The sequence below is a fragment of the Phalacrocorax aristotelis genome, chromosome 8 (genome assembly GCF_949628215.1).
Source record: "Phalacrocorax aristotelis chromosome 8, bGulAri2.1, whole genome shotgun sequence".
NCBI lineage: Eukaryota > Metazoa > Chordata > Aves > Suliformes > Phalacrocoracidae > Phalacrocorax > Phalacrocorax aristotelis.
This window is the reverse complement of record NC_134283.1, coordinates 2,599,414-2,623,885: the sequence shown is the minus strand read 5'-3', so window position 1 is coordinate 2,623,885 and position 24,472 is coordinate 2,599,414. Positions and strand designations below refer to the sequence as shown.

General features: G+C 41.1%; 1 protein-coding gene across 2 annotated transcripts in view; it reads left to right on the top strand.

The window, feature by feature from the left end:
* The window catches only part of BANP (BTG3 associated nuclear protein), a 153,351-nt gene that overhangs the window by 44,317 nt on the left and 84,562 nt on the right, over window positions 1–24,472 (top strand). For both annotated transcript variants that reach the window (XM_075101197.1, XM_075101196.1), the window contains exons 7-8: window positions 6,225–6,464; window positions 23,762–23,929. In XM_075101197.1, coding sequence (XP_074957298.1) covers window positions 6,225–6,464; window positions 23,762–23,929 — 408 coding nt within the window. The remainder of the gene's footprint in view (window positions 1–6,224; window positions 6,465–23,761; window positions 23,930–24,472) is intronic.

Sequence of the window (24,472 nt, the reverse complement as noted above, 5' to 3'; positions counted from 1 at the left end):
AGCTGTAAGGAGTATTATAATAATACCCTTCTTACACCTATTCACTATATGGTAACATTTAAAATACTTAACCGGTGCCTTTCTGCACAAGCAAGATCAGCATCTGTTGTAAAACATCAATGCACGTTATGTTATCCTTTTAAGTCTTTCACAATAGAGTTACTGTCCTGTCTCTAATACGGGAGGAAAAAAAGCAGGACCTCTTGTCTTTGTGGCACAAGAATGTCCCATTCAGCATTACGGTGCTGCTTTAAAAGCAGATATTTTAAAAAATGTTTATGCTGAAGCCAAGACTTTGAAATTACCAAGAAAGAAGCACGCTGTCCTTAGTTTCTCCCGAGTACGTGAAATGCTCTTGAACAGAGCTCCATGAAAGCTGTTTTTAAGAGATAGAAATAAAATGACAAGATCCATTGATTTAGGATTTGGTTCAGTGAACTTTACACTTGATGTACTGACGTACGATGTTTGGCACCGCGTATGGTAGTTCTGTATCACATCTTTCTCTGCATTCCTTTCACTGCATTTTAAGACTACCAGAAGTATAGAATTAGAAATGTAAACATGTGTATTCTTTGAGAAGATAAGGGAAGACTGGTCTGCGTAGTGTGTTAATTAAAGGGTGAATAATATTTTTCTAAAGAAAACTGTTCAGTCACTTACTGTCTCTTCAACTTTACATCTGAAACAGGCATTTTACAATAGTAGTATTAAATAGTGCTCAGAATTTACTTTCCAGATGTGAATCCAAGCAGCTATTTGTACGTGGCCCAGACTTATCGGTCCACAGGATTTTCCAGTTCACTGTAAGACCAAATTTCACGTGTTATATGATCATTTGCAGCCCTTTGCTTTTCCTGCCAAGCCTCTTAATGACCAGATACAGACAGCGAGAATGAACTTTTCAATAGCAAACTTCTTGTACCTTAAAACAATATTATATGTAGCTGATGTGAAGACACCAGTGAGACTTCAGGAGCTTTGGTGACATGTTGAAGCCAAAGAAAACTATAGCAAGTGAATTGCTTTGATTTTTTTTTTTTTTTTTTTTGCCTTTTTGATTAATGGGAGCAAACAGATGAACAATGGTTTCTTCCAGGTGTCTGTCACAGCGATGTTTGGAATTAACAGTCTGGTCTACTGTGTAAAGTTAAATAAAACAAAGAGGCAATAAACAAGAAAGTGGGTAAAATCTAGATTAGAAATCTGATTTTTCTGATGTGAACGCATCTTCTAAGGGTTTAAAAAGCCCTCTAAGTCCATGGATTTTAATTTTCTCAATTTTATCTGGATTTTTTTTAGTTAATCTTTCTAAATTACAGATGATCACATAGTCGTTGTTTTCTACTTCTGTTGAATAAATTCCCTGGCCTTTTGTGAGTCATAAAGTATGTGAATCTCCTCTTTCTCTCCTGGATTTAACCATGTACTAAAACCGAGGCCTTTTTTTCCAAACGAACAAGTAACCTCACTGACGTTAGGCTGAGACTTCTGTGCACACCATAGTGTTAGCTGAGACAAGTACTCTTCGGGACCGCATGCCCCTATACGTTCCTTCATGCTGTGCTGTCTATCAGACAACTGAAGAAGCCGAGAGCGCAGGGTATATTTTCGGAATATCTCGTGCAGCGTACCGGTCCTCTGACCTCGGGGGCTTCGACGTTAACTGGAGCTGCGCCTCCGTTAGCCAAATCCTTTGTGCCGTACAGATGATGATACTTGGAGCATGAGATTCTTTTGGCGCTCTTTCTTTTATACTTACGTGGAAATGAAACCTTTTTTTCCCCCATGAGAAGAGACAAGCAAAAAAACTCCATTTCTGTGTCCAGGGTGTCTGATGTCCGTGGACGTGTGTGCGTTGTACGCTTCCTTTTGCCAGAACTCCCAGCATCTTAACGGCTTTCTGTGGTGGGAGGAGGTTTTGGTGAACGTAGCTTTAAAGCTAGTTCCTTAACCTTTCTTTTAGCACAAGCTTTAAATCCCATTGCTAGATTTGTAGGTTGACTTATAGCCTGATTGTCACTCTGCTGCTTATATTTAAGGGTTGTTAGTTAATAAAGGCAGTGCTCTGTCGTCTCTGTCACTTAATCGTTAACCCTGTGAACTCTTGCAGGGGCAAAAGGCTCGGGCGAATCGACAGAAGTTTATTTAAACAGATGAATCTTCTACACATCAGCCAAAATATTATTTCATTTCCCTAGAAATGGAGGTTTATTTCAGTAGGTTAAGATTTGGTTTGGGTGTTGGTTTTTTTTTTGAGGGTTAATTAATCGTTGTGCCTTTGTACCGCAGCTACCCATCGTTTTGTTTCCCTGCTGTAAATGCCAGATTTGCACCCAGCTTTGTTACTAAAATAAACACAACTACTCGGAATAACAGAGCATGTTAATTCAAGTGTTTGTATGGGTGGGTGTTCCCTTTTGTTTGTCCTGGTTTTAAAGCAGTGATTGACAGCACCTAGCGAGAGAGCAGAGCCTGGCTTTGCTTCCAGTCTTGCTGCTGCTGCTCATGTGGCAAACTAGGGGAGCGTATCCCAATGGAAAGGTGTGAGTAACAGTTGAGTGTCTGCCATCTCCCTGGGTGGGAAAACACATGCACAGGTCGAGAGTGAGCCTGAAAGCCACGGTGATTCTCGTCTGGGTTTTGTTCTCTTGACATAGGTTTTCTTGATACTAACTTGAAAGCTCGCTCATCCCGTTTCCATAGAAAAGCTTGTTTGCGCAGCAGCTCCAGCCGCCTCTCGTCTTCTCGCATGTGCCAGCCGAAACGGAGGAGCGGTCAGCTGTGTTGCGAGATAAAAGAAATGGACTTAATACAGTAAAAAAGATTGGAAAACAGCGTTGAAAAGCAAACTAATTCTGCATTCGGTAGAATGGAGATAAAGGCAAATTTTCTGATCTTAAAAAAGCATTGAAGAGGAGCTAGAAATTAGTCTGTCATTGAAATGAGCTTCTAAGTACAGAGAGGAAATCAGATAAAAATGTCAGGACTTCTAACGCTGGAAGTAGAAATGATCAAGAGCCACTTCTCTTATGATACAATATTTGGTGTAAAGAAACACACCGGACCGCCTTTCCACACAACATTCAAAATGCAGCAAGGCCGTTAGGAAAATTAACGCAAGAGAAGTAGTTTAGGGCAAAACAAAAAAGGGGTGTGATTAAATGAGTGGGTGCATTTAAGCTTCGTTTTCTTTAAGAAAAGTGTGGTTTTTGACTGTATTCTTCCTCCTTAACCCTTCCCATGTTACCTGAGTTTTGCTAGTCTTCAAGGAATAGAAGCAGCTGGGTATGGTTGTACAGTGCCTAGTGGAGTCCGGACTCGGTGTCTGGCTATTACAGTGTATGTACTAGATCACCTGACTCATCTAGATTCTACCTAGATATTACGTATAATGCCTGATAATACATGTAAAGGACTATTTCAGTAAGCATAAAAGGATGTTGGAGTGCTAGGAGCTTCGAATGCTGCAGCTTTAATCAATAGTGTTTATGTACTTAATTGTTCAGAGAGAGCTTCCATCAAACTCCCGGTCTTTTCTTCTCTTTCCTTATTCAGTCTGTCTTCTCCTGTTCCACACCGCTTGTTCAGAGCAGTTCTGCCTCCCTCATAACTGGCACTGTACTTCCTCTTTTCACCAGTTTTTCGTGTGCCAATCTCCTCGCGTTTGCTCTGCGCGAAGTGCCAGGTGTGTTGGCAGGCCAGTAGGAATTATTTTTGTGTACGGTAAGGAATAGTTTTGCTTCTGTGACCTCAAGTAGCTGCAGTGAGACAGTAGAGTCACCGTTAACTTGAGTCATGCAAGTTCACGTAATGCAAAATGATTATAAAGCAAATTCCCTTTCTTTTGAAGCTTTTAAAGCAGGAGGAAAATTCAAGAGATAATTTAACGTGGGGCATGTGTTCATAGGTCAGAATAACAAGATAGTGTCTTTCTTTCAGGCTGCTAGCAATAAAAAAAACCCAGTTGCATGTGGTAAAAACAGTATGTTCTAGACTCTGTGCCAGTAACACACAAAAAAGATTATTTTGCACATCGAAAAAATCTTTGGTTCTTGTAGGTTGACAGGATTTGTTAAACTAGATTGCAGGTGAAAGGTGTTCCATAAGTAGTAATAACTCTAATAGTAATTCTGTGAACCAGTAAGGAAGTAAGGTTTTGATAGGATGTAGGCTCATTTACTCAGGCTTCCTAGAATTTCTTTGAAAAACTTACACATTTATCCAGCAATGGTTTTGCTTTGCAGTTTATCTTCAGGAACAGGCTGTTGTTTTTCCTGATAATGTTAACGGGACTTGTGGTGAGGCCAGACACAGCAGCATTCAAAACAAGTCATAATTAATCTGAACCACCTTATTTTTCAGTTGGCACCTGGTACTGTGAGCAGAGAACAGCTCGAGTGCCCTTTTACTTAGTGCAGGATAAAAAGTAAGGTTCAAATGAAATATATATTAAAAACCTGCAAGTGTGTAAAAATATATTCGGAACAGAGCATTAAGTTCTGATTTCAACAGCAAAAAGTTTGAGGGATTAGCTGCTACACGTCAGTGATAAATATTTTTTCTTACAAATTATTGTAGTTGATAATCTGATGTTTATAATGATTTAACATTGTTGCATAATCTAACATTTGCTTCATACTGTCATTATTCATTGCAGTAAACTTGCATCTGACATGTGGTATGACTCAACCCAAAGGTCACATTGGAAAAGTGTTTTTTAGTGTTTGAGTTGCTTTTATGTTACATTTTATTGCATGCTTTTGGCTTGTAGTCTAGCGAGATGCAGGCTGCTTAACCAGTGCCAGTACTTGGAAATACAGATGCTGCTTGCTCAGGGGTCCTCTTCAACGTGAAAAGGCTATGTTTTGTGACCGGAAGGGTTATGGAAACCAGGAATTTGTGATTTTGTATATACCATGAAACTGTGAAGGCATTTAGTGAAAGATAAATCACATAACTGAATGACTTGTTCACATTTTTCCCACTCTGAAGGTGTGTGAAACAATGAAATACCATAAAGCTCCAGTGTGGAAGGGGCTGGGTGACTCCTAAGTCAGGAAGCTTTGTTTTACTCCACACAGTTCAGCAGACAGAGACGTCAAATCCAAATGGTCTGTGTCAGTGAACACTGAAATAGTGCTGGAATCTTGTTCTGTTCAGTTCCTATTCGCATTGTCAAGATTTGCACTGGAAATTTTGTTCTTATCTGGGATGAGAGTCTCAGCCCAGGTCCTGCGTTGCATCCTCCACTTCAGTAGGGCTTGGTCATCCTTGTGAGCTCTGTTCTAGTTTCTGGTTAGTCTTGAATCCACTAACATTTGGCTCTCAAGTGAGAGCTTAGTATTCCTCTTAGAATGAATAGGGCTTTTTTCCTGCCAAATTGAGAGGCTGGGACAGAAATCAAAAGACTGCTTTATATATAAAATATGTGTGTGTGTACACACACATGAGAAGTTAGGTGTAGTTCTGCCGCTAACGACCTTATACTTGAATAGAAGGGAAGATGCACTTGGCAGATGATTAGCGACTGATTCATGAACTTTTTGCTGGGCCTGTTCCTTGATAAACTGTGTGTTTAGGAAATAATGTAGACTACTGGCCAGTAAATTTGAAGAAAGACCAAAATTTTGATTGGGATCTCTGACTACTTTCTGAATGGTTGTCATTGCTCGAAATACTCTTCTTAAGTGATTAAGTTACTGCTCACTATTGGTTATAAATTCTTCAATTTATAATCTTACTTAGACTCATTTTAATCTGATGCTTTGGGGGAAAAAATGTAGTTCAAAGCAGCTTGAAATTAACTGTACTTTAAGAGTATTATGGAGTTGCAGTAATCGTCATGTTTAGGGGATGACTAACTTGATGAGTGAGAACACTGAATATAGTGTGCTCTTTCAGCTGTTGGCTTCTAGCATGAGACACTTTAAAAAGATATCTGAGAGCAAGTTAGACATCTGGACTAACTGCACTGGTTCCTCCTGTAGGCCAGAACGTTAGCGGCAATAACTTTTGGTCACCATTGGCGTGGATTTGAGAATAACTTTTTAACCATAGCAAATCTTGTGAGCCCGTTAGTCACGCTAAATTTTAAAGTTGTTTATGGAGACTGCAAAGAAAGCTGGAAGAGCTCATGACAGCTTAAGAAATGTTGACTGTCACTTGAACCTGGCTGTTTCATTCTGTGCCACAATTAGAATTTCCACAATCTCTGTTTTTAGAGGATTACCCCAATGGGACATGGCTCGGAGATGAAAATAACCCTGAGATGCGGGTCCGTTGCCCCATCACCCCGGCTGACATGCTGCACATCAGCACGAACTGCCGCACAGCCGAGAAGATGGCACTGACGTTGCTTGATTATCTCTTCCATCGGGAAATTCAGGCCATCTCCAACCTTTCGGGCCAGGGGAAGCATGGGAAGAAGCAACTTGATCCTCTCATGATTTACGGAATTCGCTGTGAGTATCAGACTGAAACTTCTGAATTTATACTGTGTTGGTAAGGCAGAAACTGTCTGGTACTTGAGGTTAAACTAAGCTTTGTAAGAATGGGGTATGTATTGTTGTTGCCAGACAGATGTTTTGTTAGCTTTTGTTTACCAAGGAATCCTAATGGGTTGGTTTAGTTTAGTTTGTTGTGGGTGTTCACCAGAAATTCCTCAATCTTGAAATCTGAATTCAGTTTTCTTTGCAAATACCAGCTGTGAGCAAACCAAGTGTGGTAAATATCGGAGGAGCGTTGCTTTCTCAGATAATGGAACAAATAATAAAATGAATTACGCAAATTTAAATATTGTTCAAGTGTTCAAAACAGCATGGTCTTGAATCTTAGTTTTTACTTCCCATTTGTGTATATTATTTCAAAATACTTGTTGATGTTGAGATGGAAGGAATTTGCAGTCTCCACGAAAGGAGAGATGAAGTATCATAAGGTCTGTGGATTCGTAACAGGAATGCATTAGGATGCTAATATCCTTCTGTCTGCTGCGCTGTGCATGAGTCTTTTGGTTATTAAAGCTATTACATAGTAGTGAACAGATACTGCTTGTGTTGAAGATGCAATTTTTGACAATTTAAAAGGAATCGAATGTGTTTCGCATAGAGTAGGCATAGCCACGAGTTTTGAGCGAAGAAGAATCTGGACGTATGTGTCTTGCTCAGATCTGGTGACTTCCAGTAGAGGATTACTTGGTGAATACGTTGAGGACAGCAAAGTCTGCCCGTGCGCTGCGGTGTAAGTGTTTTCGGGTACAGGAGGCAGGCGAAGGCCTCTCAAACAGCCAAGCATCTGCCGCAAGCGTTACAGCTCTGGTGTGATACCTTTGCTACATGGGTAAAGGGGAGGCAAATTTCAGTGTTAGTGTGGAATACAGGGAGAGTCCTTTACTAACTGAGCTAGATTTTAATATACCAGTAGATGTCACTGTTAAAAGATCCTCTCTAGACACATCTTATGTAGGTCACCAGTGGATTAGTCGAGCGGGAATCATTCGCTATACTAGTGTTTTGTATGCAACTGCCAATTTGAAATGCCAATTAAGGCTTAAGAACACAGCCAGAGAGAGCTTATTTTGAATGGTGTTTGAAGAATTCGATGTTTTGTTTTTGTGCTTCTGTTAGGGCAATGTGTTTGCTAGTGACATGGAAGAAAATGTGAAGAATATTTGATGGTGAGACTCCTGTGCTTTCTTTACACTCAACTGGGCTGAGGAAATACAGTCCTACTGGCCCGCCTTTGTTTCCAGTGATTTGCTGGCTATCTTGGGGAAATTGGTAGGCAAAACTAACCCATTCAGTTTGCTGCGTTAGGCCGATTTTTGTCTCATTACATACCTGAAGCAGAAGACTTCAGGCTTCTACTGCAAATATATTAAATAGGAATTTCTAAGGGAGTTTGTGATTCAAAGTAATTTTGATCTCCAAAACCTTTTTATCTATTAATCTAATCAATGTAAATGACCTTGTTCTATTGTGTTTTCAAAACTTAGATTTTTTTGGCAATAGTTTTTAGAAAGACGAAGAAATGAATCTTGCTCCAATGTTAAAGCAAGTCACTAGCAGCCATTTTCCCCATCGCTTAAATCTGTGAGCGCAAATCAAACGCGTGAGTTTATAACTGTTTGTGTAGGAAGAACAGGTTTTTGAAGATGTGAGCATGGGGAAGGAATGTGCTTATGTGACTGAATGCTCAAGCTAGGGATTATGTCATTTATATGAGGCATTCTGACCATGAAGAAATTGGATTATAGAAGTGATCCCCGCAGCTGGAAAAGGTCTGCGATGGCAGAAATGTAGCAGCAGTGGATCATAAGCAGCAGCACTCTGAACGGTGGGCACAGAAACCACTCTCTGTGTCACAGGCACCGTTTGGAATCCAGGTATCTGAAACATACCTTTATTGCTTCTTCACATTGACTAGTGTGTTGCTTTCTTGTGGGAACCAGTCTGTAACAAACTAGGGATCATGTATGCCTTCAGGAAGAAACACCCCACGTGAATCTGACCGGAGTTTACTTTTTCGGGTACCTAAATGTTACTGGTTATTGAGATTTGCTAGCAGCAAGGACACACACTCCTGTGGCAACAAGTGAAGATGATGCATGTAAATTTGATGAAGCAGCAAATTTAATGGTAACAGTGTTGGTCCAGAAATGATGATTTCATGTAATAACCTCATATGTCATCGCTGCGAATAGTTAAGTTGAAATGGGATTTGATTTCAGTAGCCTGTTTGTGAATCTGGTGTGATGTGAGTGAGCAGATGGAAGACTCCTGGCTTTCGAGGATGAGATTCTGGCCGTGTTCAGTTCAGCGGCAGAGCTCTTGTTGAGTTCAGCTGCGCCACGATTTCATCCCTGATGTTTGTCAAGAGAGGTGCTGGGAAGAGCCCTGCCGTGCCATATCTGCTTGGCTTTGCTTTACCAGTCCGCAGACCGTCTTTTTTCTTTTTTTATTGGTAAAGTGTGGTTCCATAAGATCTACCAAAAACTGAGAGCAGCACTAGTATGGGAACTAAATTAAGTGGTTCTCCTAATAGTGTGGTTTGCTTCTGCTCTGAGCAGTAATACTTTGATGCACTATTTTAAACGTAAATGAAAAATCTAATGTCCCTAGCCTCACATTTGCCAGTCATGGCTAGAAAAGCTCAAGTTAATATAAAGGTTTTTGGTTTTCCTTTTATTTCAAGTTTCTTAAAGTTTGTCAGTGGGAAGATATTCCTTCCTTTCTTTTTCTAGAAGAAAAAGAAAACGCCAACCAAATCTGTGTTTAATAGAGAAGCTATTGTGTATAATATGCAGAAAGTATGGAACCTGTAAGTTCATTAAAAATTCTTGATATGCTGCATAAGGTTTACCGCAAAAGAGGTGGCAGTTGATCTTTGGAAGTATAAATTTTCACTTGTGGTCTAAGTTTGCTTGTGGGGTGGCAGTGGTACTGAAGAGAGCTTTTGGGCAAGAAACCAGTATAACTTAAACACACTGTATGTCATGAAGTAGCTTATTACTTCAGCCCTACAAAAAATGTAGACATTTTCTGGTGAAATACAATCTAAAAACATCCACAGTTGTAGTTTTCTTTGTGTAGCAGAAAATAGAGGTCTCTCTTGAGATTTTTACAGCAATTTCCACAAACGAGTTTGAAAAGACAGACTTCCAAATCCAGAATTTTGCATTTATAAGACACTTTATAACACAAAGGATGATTTTGTATTTTGTCTTGGAAAAATTTGAGAGGGGATTTCTGAAGTTCATAAAAGAAAAGCTATCAATAGTTGTTATTCTTTAATGTAATCTAATGAAATGAAAACAAAATAACATTAGTTATTTCCTGTGTGTGTAACTGTTAGTGTGTAATTTCTGTGAAAGCCTCTTGCATCTGCACAGGTGTTTTTCAGACTCTCACCAATGATTTTTTTAAACCTATTTGTCAGATTTGGGCAATTATGACAAGAGGGTAGACAGTCACTACCTACAAATTAAATGGAGAACGAGTGTTTGGGTGAAGGAAGGAGATACAAATTCCCCAATTACGTTAAGGAGAACCTGTGTCCTTAGTTCACTTGTGTTCTTGGACACCTGAAATCCTCTTTTGGCTCCATACAGTCGCCTGTTGCTCAGAGAGCTATTTATGCATATTGAAATAACTCACACTAGGGACAAGATTGGCGTTTAAAACCAAAACCAACCAAACCAAACAAGCAGAAAACCCCCGCAGAGGGGAGGGCACTGTGGTGAAAGATGTACAAGTGGTGTTACAGCCCGCCTAAGGACTGTTCTGTTGAATTTCCCCATCTGCCTCCAAGACTGGCTCGCAGAGTGATTTTTTGCTGATTTCTGTTCATGAGTTAACATTTATTTCATCCAGATTTACACCTGTCACTTAAATAATGTAGGAAAAATGTGTTATCTGAAAATACCTTAAGATAAAGTCTGATTTTTTTTTTAACTACATAGTAAACAATGTATATTCTGTTTCAAATGGCACATTACTTTTTAAGATGCAATTAAAAATGTAGAATGGAAAGGAATTGGTAATCAAAGCTTGGTGTTTCTGTTGTGTCATAATATTGTTTCCAGTAAAGATGGGACCACCTTTCCACTGGACCAGGTGAAGGAGACGTTGATAGCAGAACAAGACGTAGCTGTGTCATCTCCGGAGGGCTGTTCAGAGCGAATTAAGCCCTATGGTGCTCTACAGAATCCATTGACACATGACTGCTCGAGAAGCAGACCACCCACATTTAAAGGGAAGCACATTTGACTCCTGCTTGATTGTGTAATGTGTGTCAGCTAGATCCCTGTGTGTGTATATATATTCATGCACATAACCCAAACATAATGCAGGTTGGGCCAGATTAAGCAACTTGCAACTTGTCTCATGTAAAATCTGCGGATCACAGTAAGTCACTACTGTTTCGGCTTCTCATTTGCTTTTAATGAAGGTTTTGATCTTTAATAGCAAGCAATGCAGGATAAACAACAAATATACTGCGCTGCTGTCTGTCTTCAGCACTATCGTGCTTTTAAATACTGGAGGAAGGGTAGGAAGTTGCTTCTCGGAGACAAACTATTAGCTGTAATGCGTCTCACCAGTGGATCTGTTTTATGAGATACTGCAGGCTGTTGCTGCCATTGAGAACGTTTTATATAAATAAACATTACAGTTACTGAAAGTGTACACTATAAATACAGAACGTATTCAGTATTTTCTGGGTCTTTTTTCATTTTTCCACTTTAAAAAAGCCTTTTTTATTGCTGTATTTTTATTAACTATACCCATTTTTCCTTTAATCTCCTTTTTTCCTTCCTAATCTTTGTATACTTTTTTTGCACTTGCTCTGGGTCTTCCTTTCATTTCCTGTTTATAATTCTGGGCTTCACGTGTCTCCTTGCTGAATATCGTACCGGTCACTGACTGTCAGAGTGCGTAGTATATATAGAATGGATTGCAGCAGTGTTACACCCAGATGCACCAGTGATCGCTGCGGGTCTTGGTGATCAGCAATAGCAGGCATGCATCTAGACCTTGGATTGCATCAGGAGGCTGTTGGAGAACTTCAAGAAAAATTCATACTGTTCCAAATAGGCATTTTGTCCGATCTCTTTCCTATTTCCTCAGCACTAGGCATAGATGAATTTCTGTAAATCGGATTGTTGGGACTACATTGCTAATTGCCGTTTCCATCCATCCCCCTTGACAGACCAGCTTACTCAAGTCACGCTCTGGATGCTCTGGGGGTTTGGAGGGGAGCAGAATGGGTTAGTGGCAGTGCTCAAGCTAGGAATTTGTTGAGGATCTCTGTTTTCTGTTTAACCCACGCTTCTGTTTCTTCATTATATGGGGCATTAACTAATCTTCTGAGCCATAGTAGTCTGAAAAGAAGTTGTGGTTTGTATCTGCACAGATGAGCCGATCTCGTGGGCCCTTGAAGCACTTTTTGGCAGTGTTTTCTTCTCCTAGGAAGTTGAAGGCAGTTGAAGCAGGTTCTCCTGAGCTGTGTGCTATTCAAAACCTGTGCTCTGCATCTCACCAAGTGGACCACTTCCATCTGACAGTTTCGGAGAAGCTGCACCGGGGTTCGTTCTGAAGTCCGTGGGAGTGGTGTCCGCTCTGGGGTCAGAAGCTGGGAAGAGAGGAGGGAGAGTTTGGCGGGGTGTTGAACTATCTCACGCTCAAGAAGAGTGTGAGAAGCAAAGGCTGAGAGTTCAGCACATCTTTAAATGGAAAGAAGTGAAAGAAAGCATTTCTGTTGTGCTTTTCTCATATCCAGAAGGCATTAATTTTTTTTTTGTGCAGCACCCTCGGGAGAGGCCTGGTGCGGTGCTGCTTTTTTCAAACACGTTGTCTTCCTCAGAGCTGCAAAAGTCTGGTTTCAGTTCCAAATAGCTGCTTCTTTGTGAATCAATTAAATGCTGCCACATGGAGGGAAGTGATAACCTCTTTTGAGGCTAGGCAAGGAGATAATATGAGAACCCATTGAGTTTATCTCAGCACCACAGTTCTCATAAATGGCATCAATGCTGGCACTTGCTTACTGACTTTATGTAAGCACTATAATTTAATGCTGGCTGTTGTTTTCTTCTTTCCCAGGCACTTATGTTTATTTCAATTACTTTCCTGGCCAGTTACGGTTTAATAAACTAAAATAAAGGCAGCAATTTTGGGAAATAAAATAAATAGTTGGCAGTGTGTTTTCTCTCTCCTTCTCACACTTCTCTTGTTGTTCTCGCGTTACACAAGCGATGAATTTAATTTTCCATTCTTGAACGTAAGCAGCTGCTTAGCCTGTCAGTCGCAACTGTGCTTGCATGGAACTTGATTGTGCATGATGTGCTCTCGAGCATTTGTGAGTTCATAGGCTCTACAGAAAGAAGAAAATGAATTTATTAGGTCACTTGGACCGTCTCTTTCCAGCCGATGTGCAGTTGTTCCATCCTGTCAATACTCCTCTGCTTTGGCCAGATTGCTTAAATTGTGTGCTGAAGGGCGCTGGTCCTCGCTTTTTGAGGGGCAGCTAAAACCTGTCAGATAAGTCTGTGTAGCATAAAAGCAGTTTTCTCAGTGACTTTAAATGTTGCTTCAGGGTGCCAGAGCAGGGGCACAGGCTGCCCAGGGAGGCTGTGGGGTCCCTTCCCTGGAGACATTCACCCCCCGCCTGGACGCGGCCCTGCGCCCCTGCTCTGGGGGTGCCTGCTCCAGCAGGGGTGGGACGGGGTGAGCTCCAGAGGGTCCCTTCCAGCCCCTGCCATGCTGTGGTTCTGTGATTCAGGAGTGTATGATGGCAAAGGGGCAAGTTGTATAGTTTGTGAGGTAGATGCACTCATTGGGAAAGTTACTGCTACAAATATGATTAACTCAGTTGAATGGCGGCTGTTTTTTTCTAATGAAAATCAAGGGACTCTCGCATGGATGCCAGAAGTCATTATGTATTCAAGCCCCAAACCCTGAGGTCAGCAAGAAGTATTGGACCATTTGTAATCGATGTGTGGAGTGCCACATCCAAGGATCGTCTTTATCAATACTGAACGTCCATCCGAGCTATGAAGTTCCAAGGGAAACAGAGGGCTCTTTGTATCACGGTTGTACTAATCACTGTTTTCTTTGGGTTGATTCCTCCATATGTGGAACTCCTCCAGTGTTATGACTGTCTGCAGGGTAGCTACCGCAGTGGTGTCCCTTCTGGGCCGAAGGCAGAAGGGTGCGGAGCGTGCTTTACTCTGCCAGCTGCAGAGGATGGGGGTTACCCAGGATCGCTCAGGCCCTGCATAACTGAAATATCCAAATGAACTTTCAGTGGACTCCAGAGAAGAAGTATTTCCTTTACTATCGAAGGCCTATAAATGACACAACTGAGCTTTTACGGTGTGGTTTTAGAAGACATGAAGAGGCTAAGAAAGTATTTGATCCCTGACATTTTGAGCGGAAAAGCAGCTCAGCCACCAAACCCAGACTGATCCGTGCAGAAATAATGTACATTCATCTGGAAAACGCATTGCTGCATGCAAGGAGAGCTGCCATTTCACAAAACCTCATAAACGGAATTCCAGAAAGTTGCATAGCTTTTCCTTCCCTGGCTTTGAGCTTGCTTTTCTCTATTTCACAAGGGTTAAAAAGTGAAGCGAGGAGATGCCTCAAGCTGACTGCAAGTAAAATGTAAATAAATTCCCGCAGCGTTCAGGTTTCTGTCGTGCCAGTCCTTTCCAAACCCACAAGCTCCTTCGGAAGGGGAGAAATTTTCGTTGTTGATTCATAAGTGAGTTTTTCTTGGCGGCACGTGTGGTGGCGTTTGCCATCCAGATGGGCTCCCGAGGCACTGCGGTGACGGCTTATGTAATGGGATGTCTCGGGAAGGGGGTGGTTAAAGCAACAACCCTCCTTTTTCCATCGGTTCTGCTGCCGGTTCTGTCAGAGCACATTGTGCCGCTGCTGCTGCGTAAAAGACAAACAGCTGTTTAATCAACTTCCCTGTAAAACTGTGGCTATCAAAAATGACCCGATCTCTGGTTATTGGCAGGGGCTCCTTAAAATCAGAGGCGTTTAGTTTGATCGAGTGTTACTGCCTCGATTTAGGTGATGCCGTTTGTTTTTGAGCATCGGGCTTGGGTTTCAAACAGTAAGTTGATCCTCTGGCAATAAACACATCATACGTTTAGGTATGTTCCATTCCAAAACAGAATGATGTCTGATAAACCTTGTTGGGGTCGCTTCTCCCAGTGAGTAAGAGAAACAGCAAGATCTTTGCTTGCTGACGGAGGTTGTAAATGAGTACTCTGACGTTTTGAATGTGCAAAACGAAAAGGGAAATTAAAGCGAAGCCTTAAAAGCGTGGGATCCCATAAAGTGCATTTTTAGTATGCAAAAAGAAGGTAATAGTTATCATGAGCACATTTAGGTGTTTTATTTGGAAGGCGATTGTTAGTGGCCGGGTAAGTCAAACACGTGTTGGAGTCTTTAGGTCCTAATCTTCACGAAAAGCCATTTCAGATGAGAACGCCGGTGTAGTCTGGATGGATTTTTAGCTGTACACCTATAGCTGTTCCAAGTGTGCAATTTTGCTTTCATCCCGAGACCCAAATGTTGCATGAATATGTGTATTTTGGGAGGAAATGAAACATAGATCTTTCTTCAAGGTATCTTGTTTTATTTGCTGTGTCCTTTTGGATTTTTGCAGCATGTTTTTCAGTGCGAGCAATGTGTTTTCTTTTAAAAATGGGCAAAAAAATTAGAAGCAAATGTATGTCATCTGTCCAGTATCATCGCAGTGGAGTACCTCTCGTGTAATTTGCGATCTGAGGCAAGTCTGTAGTAGATGACAGGAAGACTCTTCTATTTTCAGATTATAAAACTTCTGATTTGGTCTGGAAGTATTTTCTTGTGGGGTTGATTGATTCATTTAATGAGTTAGACTGTAAAAACACTTCATGTTTTTATAATTATACTCTGGTTATTAAACAGTTACTTTAATGCAGCTGTTGATATTCTGTCACCATCAGAGAAAAGTGATCAAAAGATCCCTACGGGCATGCCTTACAGCCACTACTGGAACTCATTTCAAAGCGTGCAACCAGGAACATCAAAAATACTCTGTTCCTGTAGCGATTAATTCGCTCGCTTCCATTTCACAGCGTATCCCTGGTTCTGCAGTTCTGCTAACCTTTTGTAGCACTTGGCGCGTGCTGCAAATGAGTCGGAGATTGAGCAAACATACACATGCACGGATAAAAATGCTGTCGTTTCTTGCCAGAACAGTAAATTTGACGCTCCACTAGATGGCATTATCTGCATGCGTATGGTGCGCCCTCGGAGAGTCTGAATCTGCTCTTGGTAAAATAGATTAAAATAGACTGGCTGGTTTTCCAGAAAGGTGGTAAGGTGTGTCTGAGCGTAGGAGCTCTTCTGTTCTGGAAGAGGATACGTTGGTGGGATTTGGAGGTTCTGGATGCTAATTAATTTGATTTTTTGTTGTTGAAACTTCTGGTGGGGACCTGTAGACCTGCATGGCTCCTTCTCGTTTGTAGAACAAGGGCATTTAAAACAATTTTTAATTTCATGCTTCCTCTGGTCCTGTGATTTGTTAAAAATTAAATAGTCAGGCAGATATTCTAAAGAAATATTAATAAATACTAATGAAATATTCTGAAAGGTTAACTTTTAATAAAATAAAATTAGATGTTAAAAAGCCTGATAATTCAAAGCTAGTTATTACTTCTTTTGAGGAACGGTACATTGCCAGAAAGGAATCCGAGCCAGATCTGCGCATAAGCATCAAGGTGCTTGCTTTTCTCGTGTCACATTTGGTTTCAAAATGCTGTAAATCTTTCAAAATAGAGGACATTCTACCTGTGTTTTACTGAGAGCAAGAACAGAGAAAGGGAAACCTCATGCCTTTTGGGTTGTACTGCTTTCTCCTAACTTTAAAAGCCAAACCAAAACCAACCAATAAACAAACAAACAAACCAAAGCCCATCTGGATGTTGAGACCACGTATTTCACCCGAAGCAGAAAGACTTGCAGCAACGCCTTGTAAAAGGAGATCGGTCTCTTGCGGTAGGCCTTTGATCTGGTGTGCTTGAGACAAATGCGAAAAACAAACGTGCTTACGGCCGTCTGTCTGTCCCCGGTCATCAGATCCGCGCCTTCGGATGGGCAGAGAAAGTCGTAACAATAGGAGCAGCGAACAATTCACTCTCGCTTTAACCTGTTGTTGAGACACAAGCCTGTACGTGCTAACGCTTCTTGTGCTGTGTTTGGTAGATATTTAAAACCAGTTGGTTTCTGCAATGCTTCCCGAGCGCGACAGAGTAACCTGACGTCACTGAGGAGAACTTTCTCACCTGTCCTTCCCAGTGGTTCGGAGGTCTGTTTGCACAGACTTGTAATCAGCGGATTGTCTGACCAGCGTAATTAGCCTTTTATAAATAGTTGCTGGTTGTGGTTTAACACTTCTGGCTTTCTTCGATGCTGGTACCCCAAAACGCACCCTTTGATCCCAGGCAGTATTCCTACCAGACAGATACTGAACTTGGCTTTAGTTTAGGAGCTGAGATGAGAAAATGTTGTTTTAAATTGTTGGTTTTCTGGCAATAGCTAAAAATGCTGCTTTTGTATCTAATTAGAGATGAGATTTGCATTCTAAAAGGGAAGCAATGAGTGATAGGGTGTTACCCCAACCCGTGCTGGCCCTGAACTCGGGGAATTTCACAGCAGCCATCGTTCGGGGCAGATGGTCTCTCGGTGATTGTAAGGGCTGTGTTAGTGGCGTGTGGGGAGCAGGAGTGGGACGCTGATGGGCTGATGCCGCTTCACTCTGCAGGAATTTATGTCCCCAGCATCGCCTCTATTCCGGTTATCTTGTAAAAGGTAGGAAAACACAGTGTTGAGAGTTCGGTTCCCTCATGTGTGTAGGAATACTTGTCTACAAATACACGGCAGCCGGGAGCATTATGCGATATGAGCAATACACTCCTGGAAAAAACACTTTTTGGTCTCCCTAAAGTCAGTCCTTATGCCCTAAATTGTCTAATCACATACTCACACTTAAAGCCACTGATTTCGCTGACATTTTTCCCATCTGGAGCGTTTCTTCCAACGTGCCTGGCTTTTTCAATTGTGTTCTTAGTGGTATTTATGAATTTCCTTACTCTCTTGTCATGACACTTGCTTTTCTTACTGCAGGTAAACAGTTTCTAGGTATTTGTCATAAAGCAGTTGTAGAATTAGCAGTTATGTGTTTTGCCATGAAGTTACCCGAGATAAGACTCCTTGTGATCCCTAGTATAGGGTTGAGTTCCTGTTACCCAAGTGGAGAGGGATTTGATTAACATGGAATTCTGAGGTTTATGTATTATTATAACTTAGTTGAAGAATACAAGAAAATAATAAATTTTCTGTGGAATCTTATTTGCAGAAATGCTCTTTAACCCTATCTTCTGTAACTAGGAAAACAGGGCATTTCTTTAAAAGCTGACAATTGAAAATTTCCTGGAAAAGTTCAGATTTTGTGAACGTTTTAGTGTTTGATTTTAATATTTGACTGTTAAAAATATTCTGGTTACTGACACAGGTTTAGTAAATCCTTCTCTAGGTCTGAGCAGTAGAATAGGCTTTCAGTTGTATCTGAGGCTGTTTGTAAGTACTCCCTGAATGCCGTTCGCACCGTAAAGTGTGCACGCTCCAGTCCCTAATAGTCTGTAGATTTATAACTCTTTGAAAGGTATGAATGTGAAAGTTAAGCAAAGGAACTGTCGAAATCAAATGGAAAACAGAGTAATTGCTTGGTAGCTGCATTTTCCTTCCCTCCTCCCTCTCTCCGTGTTTTTAAGAGCTCCCCCATCCCTCTTTGGACGCCGTTTAGCCTGTGGATGAGCACAGGGTCAGGGAAAGTGAGTATCTGGTGACACGGCTGGCGCTCGGGGGCTGCCAGGGGGCTGCCATCCCTCCTGCTGCAACGGGGCGAGGGTTCCTTCAACGAGGAGGATGTTGCCCTCCTCTCCTGCAGCCCTTTGCCCAGCCCTAAACACTTTGGGGTTTTGGAGAGGGAAACCGCCTCCCAGCTGCGGAGATCGTACCCCCCCCAGCTGTCAAATGAGTAAACAATTACTCTTTAAAATCGTTTCAATATGGTCAATGCGTGCCCATAATTACGTTTGAAGAATTGAAGCCTGAAGGCGCAAGAAGTAACTTCAGAGGTGCTTAATTTTTTCCTCCGCTGTTCCAGTCTTTAGTACAGCAGATTTTGTTGCCATACGCTATTCGTTTAAAAAAAAAAAAACAGAGCTCCAAATGTATGACCCTTCTGTGAAAAAATGCATTTTGTTAGCCAAACCCCCAAATAATCGCCCCTCTTCATGATTCTGTGCAGGCAGAATCTGAAGCCCTTCTTTTTCACAATATCCATCATATTCTTGTCAATTAAAAAAAAAAAAGATCCCGTTAGTTTAATCATTTGAATTTAGAATGTGACATCCTGTTGCTTTTTCTCTAGACTTTAAAAATGATGTTGAATTTGGAAGTGGAAGGAGCAGTTAACCATATCTGTTGGATTACATATTTAATGTAAATATGTCTTTATTTTATACATCTGGCTGTTAGATTCTCTGGGGGTAACACTTTCCCTAGTCTTTCGAAATGTAACAATAACAGAGGGAAAGCCTGTGCCATCTCAGGGTAAATGGCAGCAAGGGGAACTCTGCCAAGCCCATGAAAATAACGATTTGCCTTTTAATTTTCTAAAGAAATCTGGTATTTGTGGAGAATGGGAAGCAGCACAACCTAGCAATATCCAAATGCAAGCTATTGACACGAAGTTTGTTTTTGAGCAGGCTGATTTTGTATGCGGTATCAAGATGGAATATTTCATGTCTGGTTTTGATATTGCAAATGTCTTTTCTTCCTCCTCAATTTGTTCTTAATTAAATTTCTTTACAATTTGATGTTTTATGTGGCTTGTTTTGTCTGCTGACTGACTTCTGACCTTTAGGAAAGAGAGGATTACTTTCTCAGGAACATTGTTTTCATGGGGTTTTGTTTTTTTTTTTCTAGTTGGCCCTGGCTTTAAAAAAACCAACCCTTTCTCCCCCTATTTTGTACATTAGATGCCTCAAAAGTTTGGGACTGTGTAGTCATTTCAGACATCGTTGCTGACAGTCTTTGTCTTCATACCAGGTCATTTGCACGGCATTTCCAAGCCTCCTTTTTTTTATTTTTTTCCTGTGAACCACAGAAAGATTTATTTTGCAATGCACAAGAAGCATTCTAGAACTCGTCGTGTCGGTCTCTTCAGTTTTATAGGGGCTTTGGCAAAAATGTGCTGCGTTTCCAGCCTGGGATGTGGAAGGCAAAACTTAGTACGATGCACCTGTTGGCTTTTAACAGCGGACTTCTTTAATTTTCCTAAGGCACACATGCCTTCCTCCTAAGCTTTTGCTTGATAAGATTTGAACATCGGTTCCTGCTTTCAAGCCAAAGTGATTTCCTCTTTGTGCATTTCGGAATAGCCCGTGCCTCTGTGAATTCTTTGCGCAGACCTTTCTGTCTCCCAAGCTGCTGCTAGTATGTATCTGGTGTATAGAAATCACTCGAGCTCTTACAATTTGTTAAATAACTGAACTATTTTAAGTCTCTGGTGTGTTTTCATAGAAAGCTTTGTTTAGGAAGTGAGGTTCCCAAAGAAAGCAAACTCTGGACCCTTAACATGTAAAAACAAGCATATCCTTTGTTTTGAATGTTACCCGCAACCATCCATTGTCCTAAATAAAAAGATCGCTAAAAACACAGTCAGCCATCCTTAGATGATCTAAATCCTTTACTTCGCTCCTCTTGTATAAGAGCATCTGTCTTCCAAAATCCTGTTGTCTTTTTGCCAAAGTGCTGAATTATATTGCTGAATGTATTTTTATGTCTTTTTTAGCGGGGTGGTTATGTGGCTCGTAGATACTGTGCTGCTTACAAATTACAGTGCTTCATGCTGCTTCCGAAAAAGTCAAATCCCTTCTCACTGAAGCATTTCTGTCTTCTCTAATACGGGCTTCCCCAAGTTAAAAGTCTCATTTGCAGTATCTTGCTTTAGTGCTGCCTTTCTAACTTTTTTGGTATTTGACATACTCAGAATGAGACAGCTGAAAGCTCGCTGCATGTGATCATTTATGGACAGAGAACAGAAAGTCAGCACGCTTCAGTTTTCTAATATTATTTGCACATGTTTTCGTGATATATCTCTCTGATCCAGGTAAATCATATTTCTAACGTTACGGTGAACTTTTTATCTACTTAGAAAATACTCCGCTGTCGTTAGCATTAGATTTTCCTTCAGTCATCGGTGGGCTGTTATGAAATGTGGTTGCTAAAGACCTGCTCGTAGAATAACGTTTTAGATTGTAATACCAACTGGATAGATTTATACATCTGAAATTAATTTAAACTTTATATCAACTATCTTTGTACTTAAGGGCTAATTTTTCATGCCTAATTTGCACGTGCAGTTACTGTGACTGAGTATGCAGTTATGGTAAAAATCTGTGCAAACAGCAGGTGTTTCGTCTATACCAGTTTAACACCTTCGACCACCATAACAGCAAAGTAGGAATTTCATGAATAAGGGAAAAGAAATAAGCACGCCTCGTGCTGAAAATCAATGCCTGATGTCTTAGGTCCCTCTAGCCTAAAACCTTCTTCTCTGACTCTATCCTGTTTAGCTTGGCATCTATTTTCCATGCTTTCCTCTGCAGTCATGTTTTCTCCGTGAAGGTACCGGTCTCACTGTCCAGTGCTTCATGGCCATTCCTCATCACACTGATTAAGTGATAGCTTTTGTGATCAGTAAGTAGCAGAAGGTCTTTTCTGTCTTCCCTCAATAGAGCAATTTCTGGGACGTTTTACGTCCCAGCCCTGGCACTCATCATCTTTCTCAAGCTCTCATCCTTCGTGGCTTGGGTCTCCTGGTATGACCAGCTCACTGCACCTGAGACTCCTGTCCCAGATAACTTACATTGCTTTTGATTTCTCTTTGAATTAAGTGATATCCTGGAACATCCCGTGGTTTACACTGCAGTAGTTAAAATTCCAGCTAGACTGCTTTTCTGCAAGAGTGTTCTCTGTTGCTCTGTTGATTCAGTCACTTCTCTAAACAGAGCAGCATAAAACACGAAAGTCATTAAAATGTATTTATGAATGAAAAATGGACTTTTTTTTTCCAAAGCCACCGCAGAGCATATGACTCTTTTCTGTAGGGGTACACAAGCACTTTTGTACGTACTGACAGCTGAAGTCGTGTAAAGAGTTAAAGCACAACTATTTTTATTGGACATTACTGCAAACATTTATAAACCCATTTCTCTGTGTAGTGCATATTAGTAATAGATTATGCTGAGAAATGTGGTCTCGGTATTTACAATACAGAATGTGCTTGCCTTTTGCTGACACCTATGGAAAGGAAACTGTTGCACAGCAGCAGATGATAATTTCAGTCAATTTTAGTCCTTTCCTACTCCCACCCCCTTTCTGGAGACATAATGTAGGCATTGTAAAGCAATCTCTAAGTAATGTGCTCGCTGTCACTTGCCAGTGAGAAATCTTGGGGCCTTTAAAGCGCTTTTGAATTAGCTTTTTCATGCCAGGGTTTTCTTCCTGTATGCTCTCTACTTTATTTCAAATTGCTTTTTGAACAGATCAATTAAAAAAAAATAAATTAGAGCATTGGAAAATACATGTGTTTGAAAAATGATGACTCGAGAGATCCAGTACTCCACTCGCCTGTGTGAGATCAGTAACCTGCAGGTTTCAGTTTCTGAGGACGCTGGGTTCATTTGTAGTACAAGGGAAAGTACAAAGCTCTTGGTTTGTGCAGACCTGGCATTTTATGGCTGCAGTAGGCTTTGAATCATTTGTTCTACGGGAGGAGACCGTATCCTGTTCGTAGAACTCCACAACAGCTTAAGCAAGTACTTCACGGGATCAGGGTCATATTTGAGAGTAAGATCGAAAACCTGGTAGATTGAAAAGATTATTGTACTTTTCAGGGTATGGAAAGCAACTCATACCAAAAGGAAAATAAGAATTTAAAGAGATCTTGCAAGCGTAGTCATGTTGAGTGAAATATGCTTTTACATATTTTACAGCTCTGGATTGTTTTTTAACTGCAGTATTGCACATGTAAATCTGGAAAGCTGAGAAGTACTGAAGTTTTAGAGAATGTTACGTGTTCAGATAGTTCTGTTTTAATTCACGGGTTTTGAACCTTTGGGTTTACTTTTTCAAGTGTGTTTTCTGCAGCCATGAGGACTGTAAATTTCACTTAACGTACAGTCAAATGCTCTCAACTGTTGATGCTTTAAGCAAAATATAAACCGCTCTGAAGCTTACAATGAAATGGTAAAAGTATGTAGCAATCAGAGGAGGACCCTGGAAGAGCTGACAGTGCACAACACGTTCCCTTCCTGCTTGTGAAGCTGTTTGTCCAGATGTTGAAACGAGTATTTCTTGTCCTACCTGACATAGCCTTTTCGTTCCCCGTTTGGTGTAGAACTAGGCTCCCCCTCCGGGTGCAGGGGTTGCACATGGTAATGAACCTGGTTGGAGTTGGCAGCGGGGCTCGATCTGTAGGGGCTTTGTTTCAAAATACTCGACTCAACGCACGAGTCGGCATTGTGTTCCTGTAAGAGTTCGGCAGCTTCGCACCAAATGCTGGAAAGCGCAAAACGTGGCTCCTTAAATGACGTAATATCGGCAGTAACGTTTTCAGAAGATTCTAATTTTGTATTGCGTTTTTATTTGATTCTGATGAATTTTGAACTGAGTTTTTTATAGGGAGCGTTATATGGTTTCCTGCTTATCAGACTTAGACATATCGCGGGGCACTATCAGTGAGTAATAAGGATTTATCCGGCTTTGGCTTCGGAGTGCTGGATCCTTCTCTTGGTCAGTGTTTCACCGATTGAGAGAAATAGTGCCGTTTCCATGGACGGAAGTGCAGATTAGAAAATTTCATTGACTGCCGACATTTTAAAATACATAACTGTGCCTACATATGGTTACTTCATTTTGTGACCCGTTGTTGAAACCCCATCGCTCTGTAGCTTTGGCGTGGTTGGTAACGTCGACGCATTCCTTTAGGCTGTGCCAAGCCTGAGGGCAGTTCTAAGCTTCTCAGAGCCGCTTTGTTTACCTTGGGTGTGTGACAGTGTGTGTCATCTTTGCATTTTCCTGAAAATAGGGATTTATGCTGATTTTCACCCCGTTGTGTTTCTCTGTAATTACAGGTCACCTGTTTTACAAATTTGGAATCACAGAATCTGACTGGTATCGAATCAAGCAGAGCATAGACTCCAAATGCCGAACAGCTTGGAGGCGGAAACAGCGAGGGCAGAGTCTTGCTGTGAAAAGCTTTTCAAGGCGAACGCCTTCATCGTCGTCTTACAGTGGTTCAGGTAAGAAACTAAACAAACCCCCAAAGCCCACAAAAACCAAACAGACCCCACCAGAAGTGAAAACTGGGAGTAGTAATGCCATTTGGTTTTTGATATACCTGAAAATTATTTCGATCTTAAGTTAAGTTATATTACAGCATGTGCCTGTAGTACCCACAAATGTGAATATTTTTGTGTAACAAAGATAAATGGAGAAACCCACATTTCTCACAATTGAATTTTTGGAGTGGATTTTATATTTTATATTATTGCATGTTTTATTTAAGCACCGTTTATCGCTGGCAAGGAGGCCTCTTTATTACAGCGTACGTATGTCTGCAGTGCTCCTCAAGGAGTGCATCCGCGTACTAAGTGAAGCCAGCCATTTGTAGTTAAATCATCACGGGCCTTCGGTGCAAACCAACCACCTCCTGGTACATTTGGGGTCCTTCGCAGCCTCGTGGGGCTTCTACCAAAGCAGGTCCCTTGTAGGGTGAGCTTCTAGTCCTGTTTCATCTACAAATTGCAGTGGCGTTCCTGGTTGCAGCACATGAATGAGCCTAG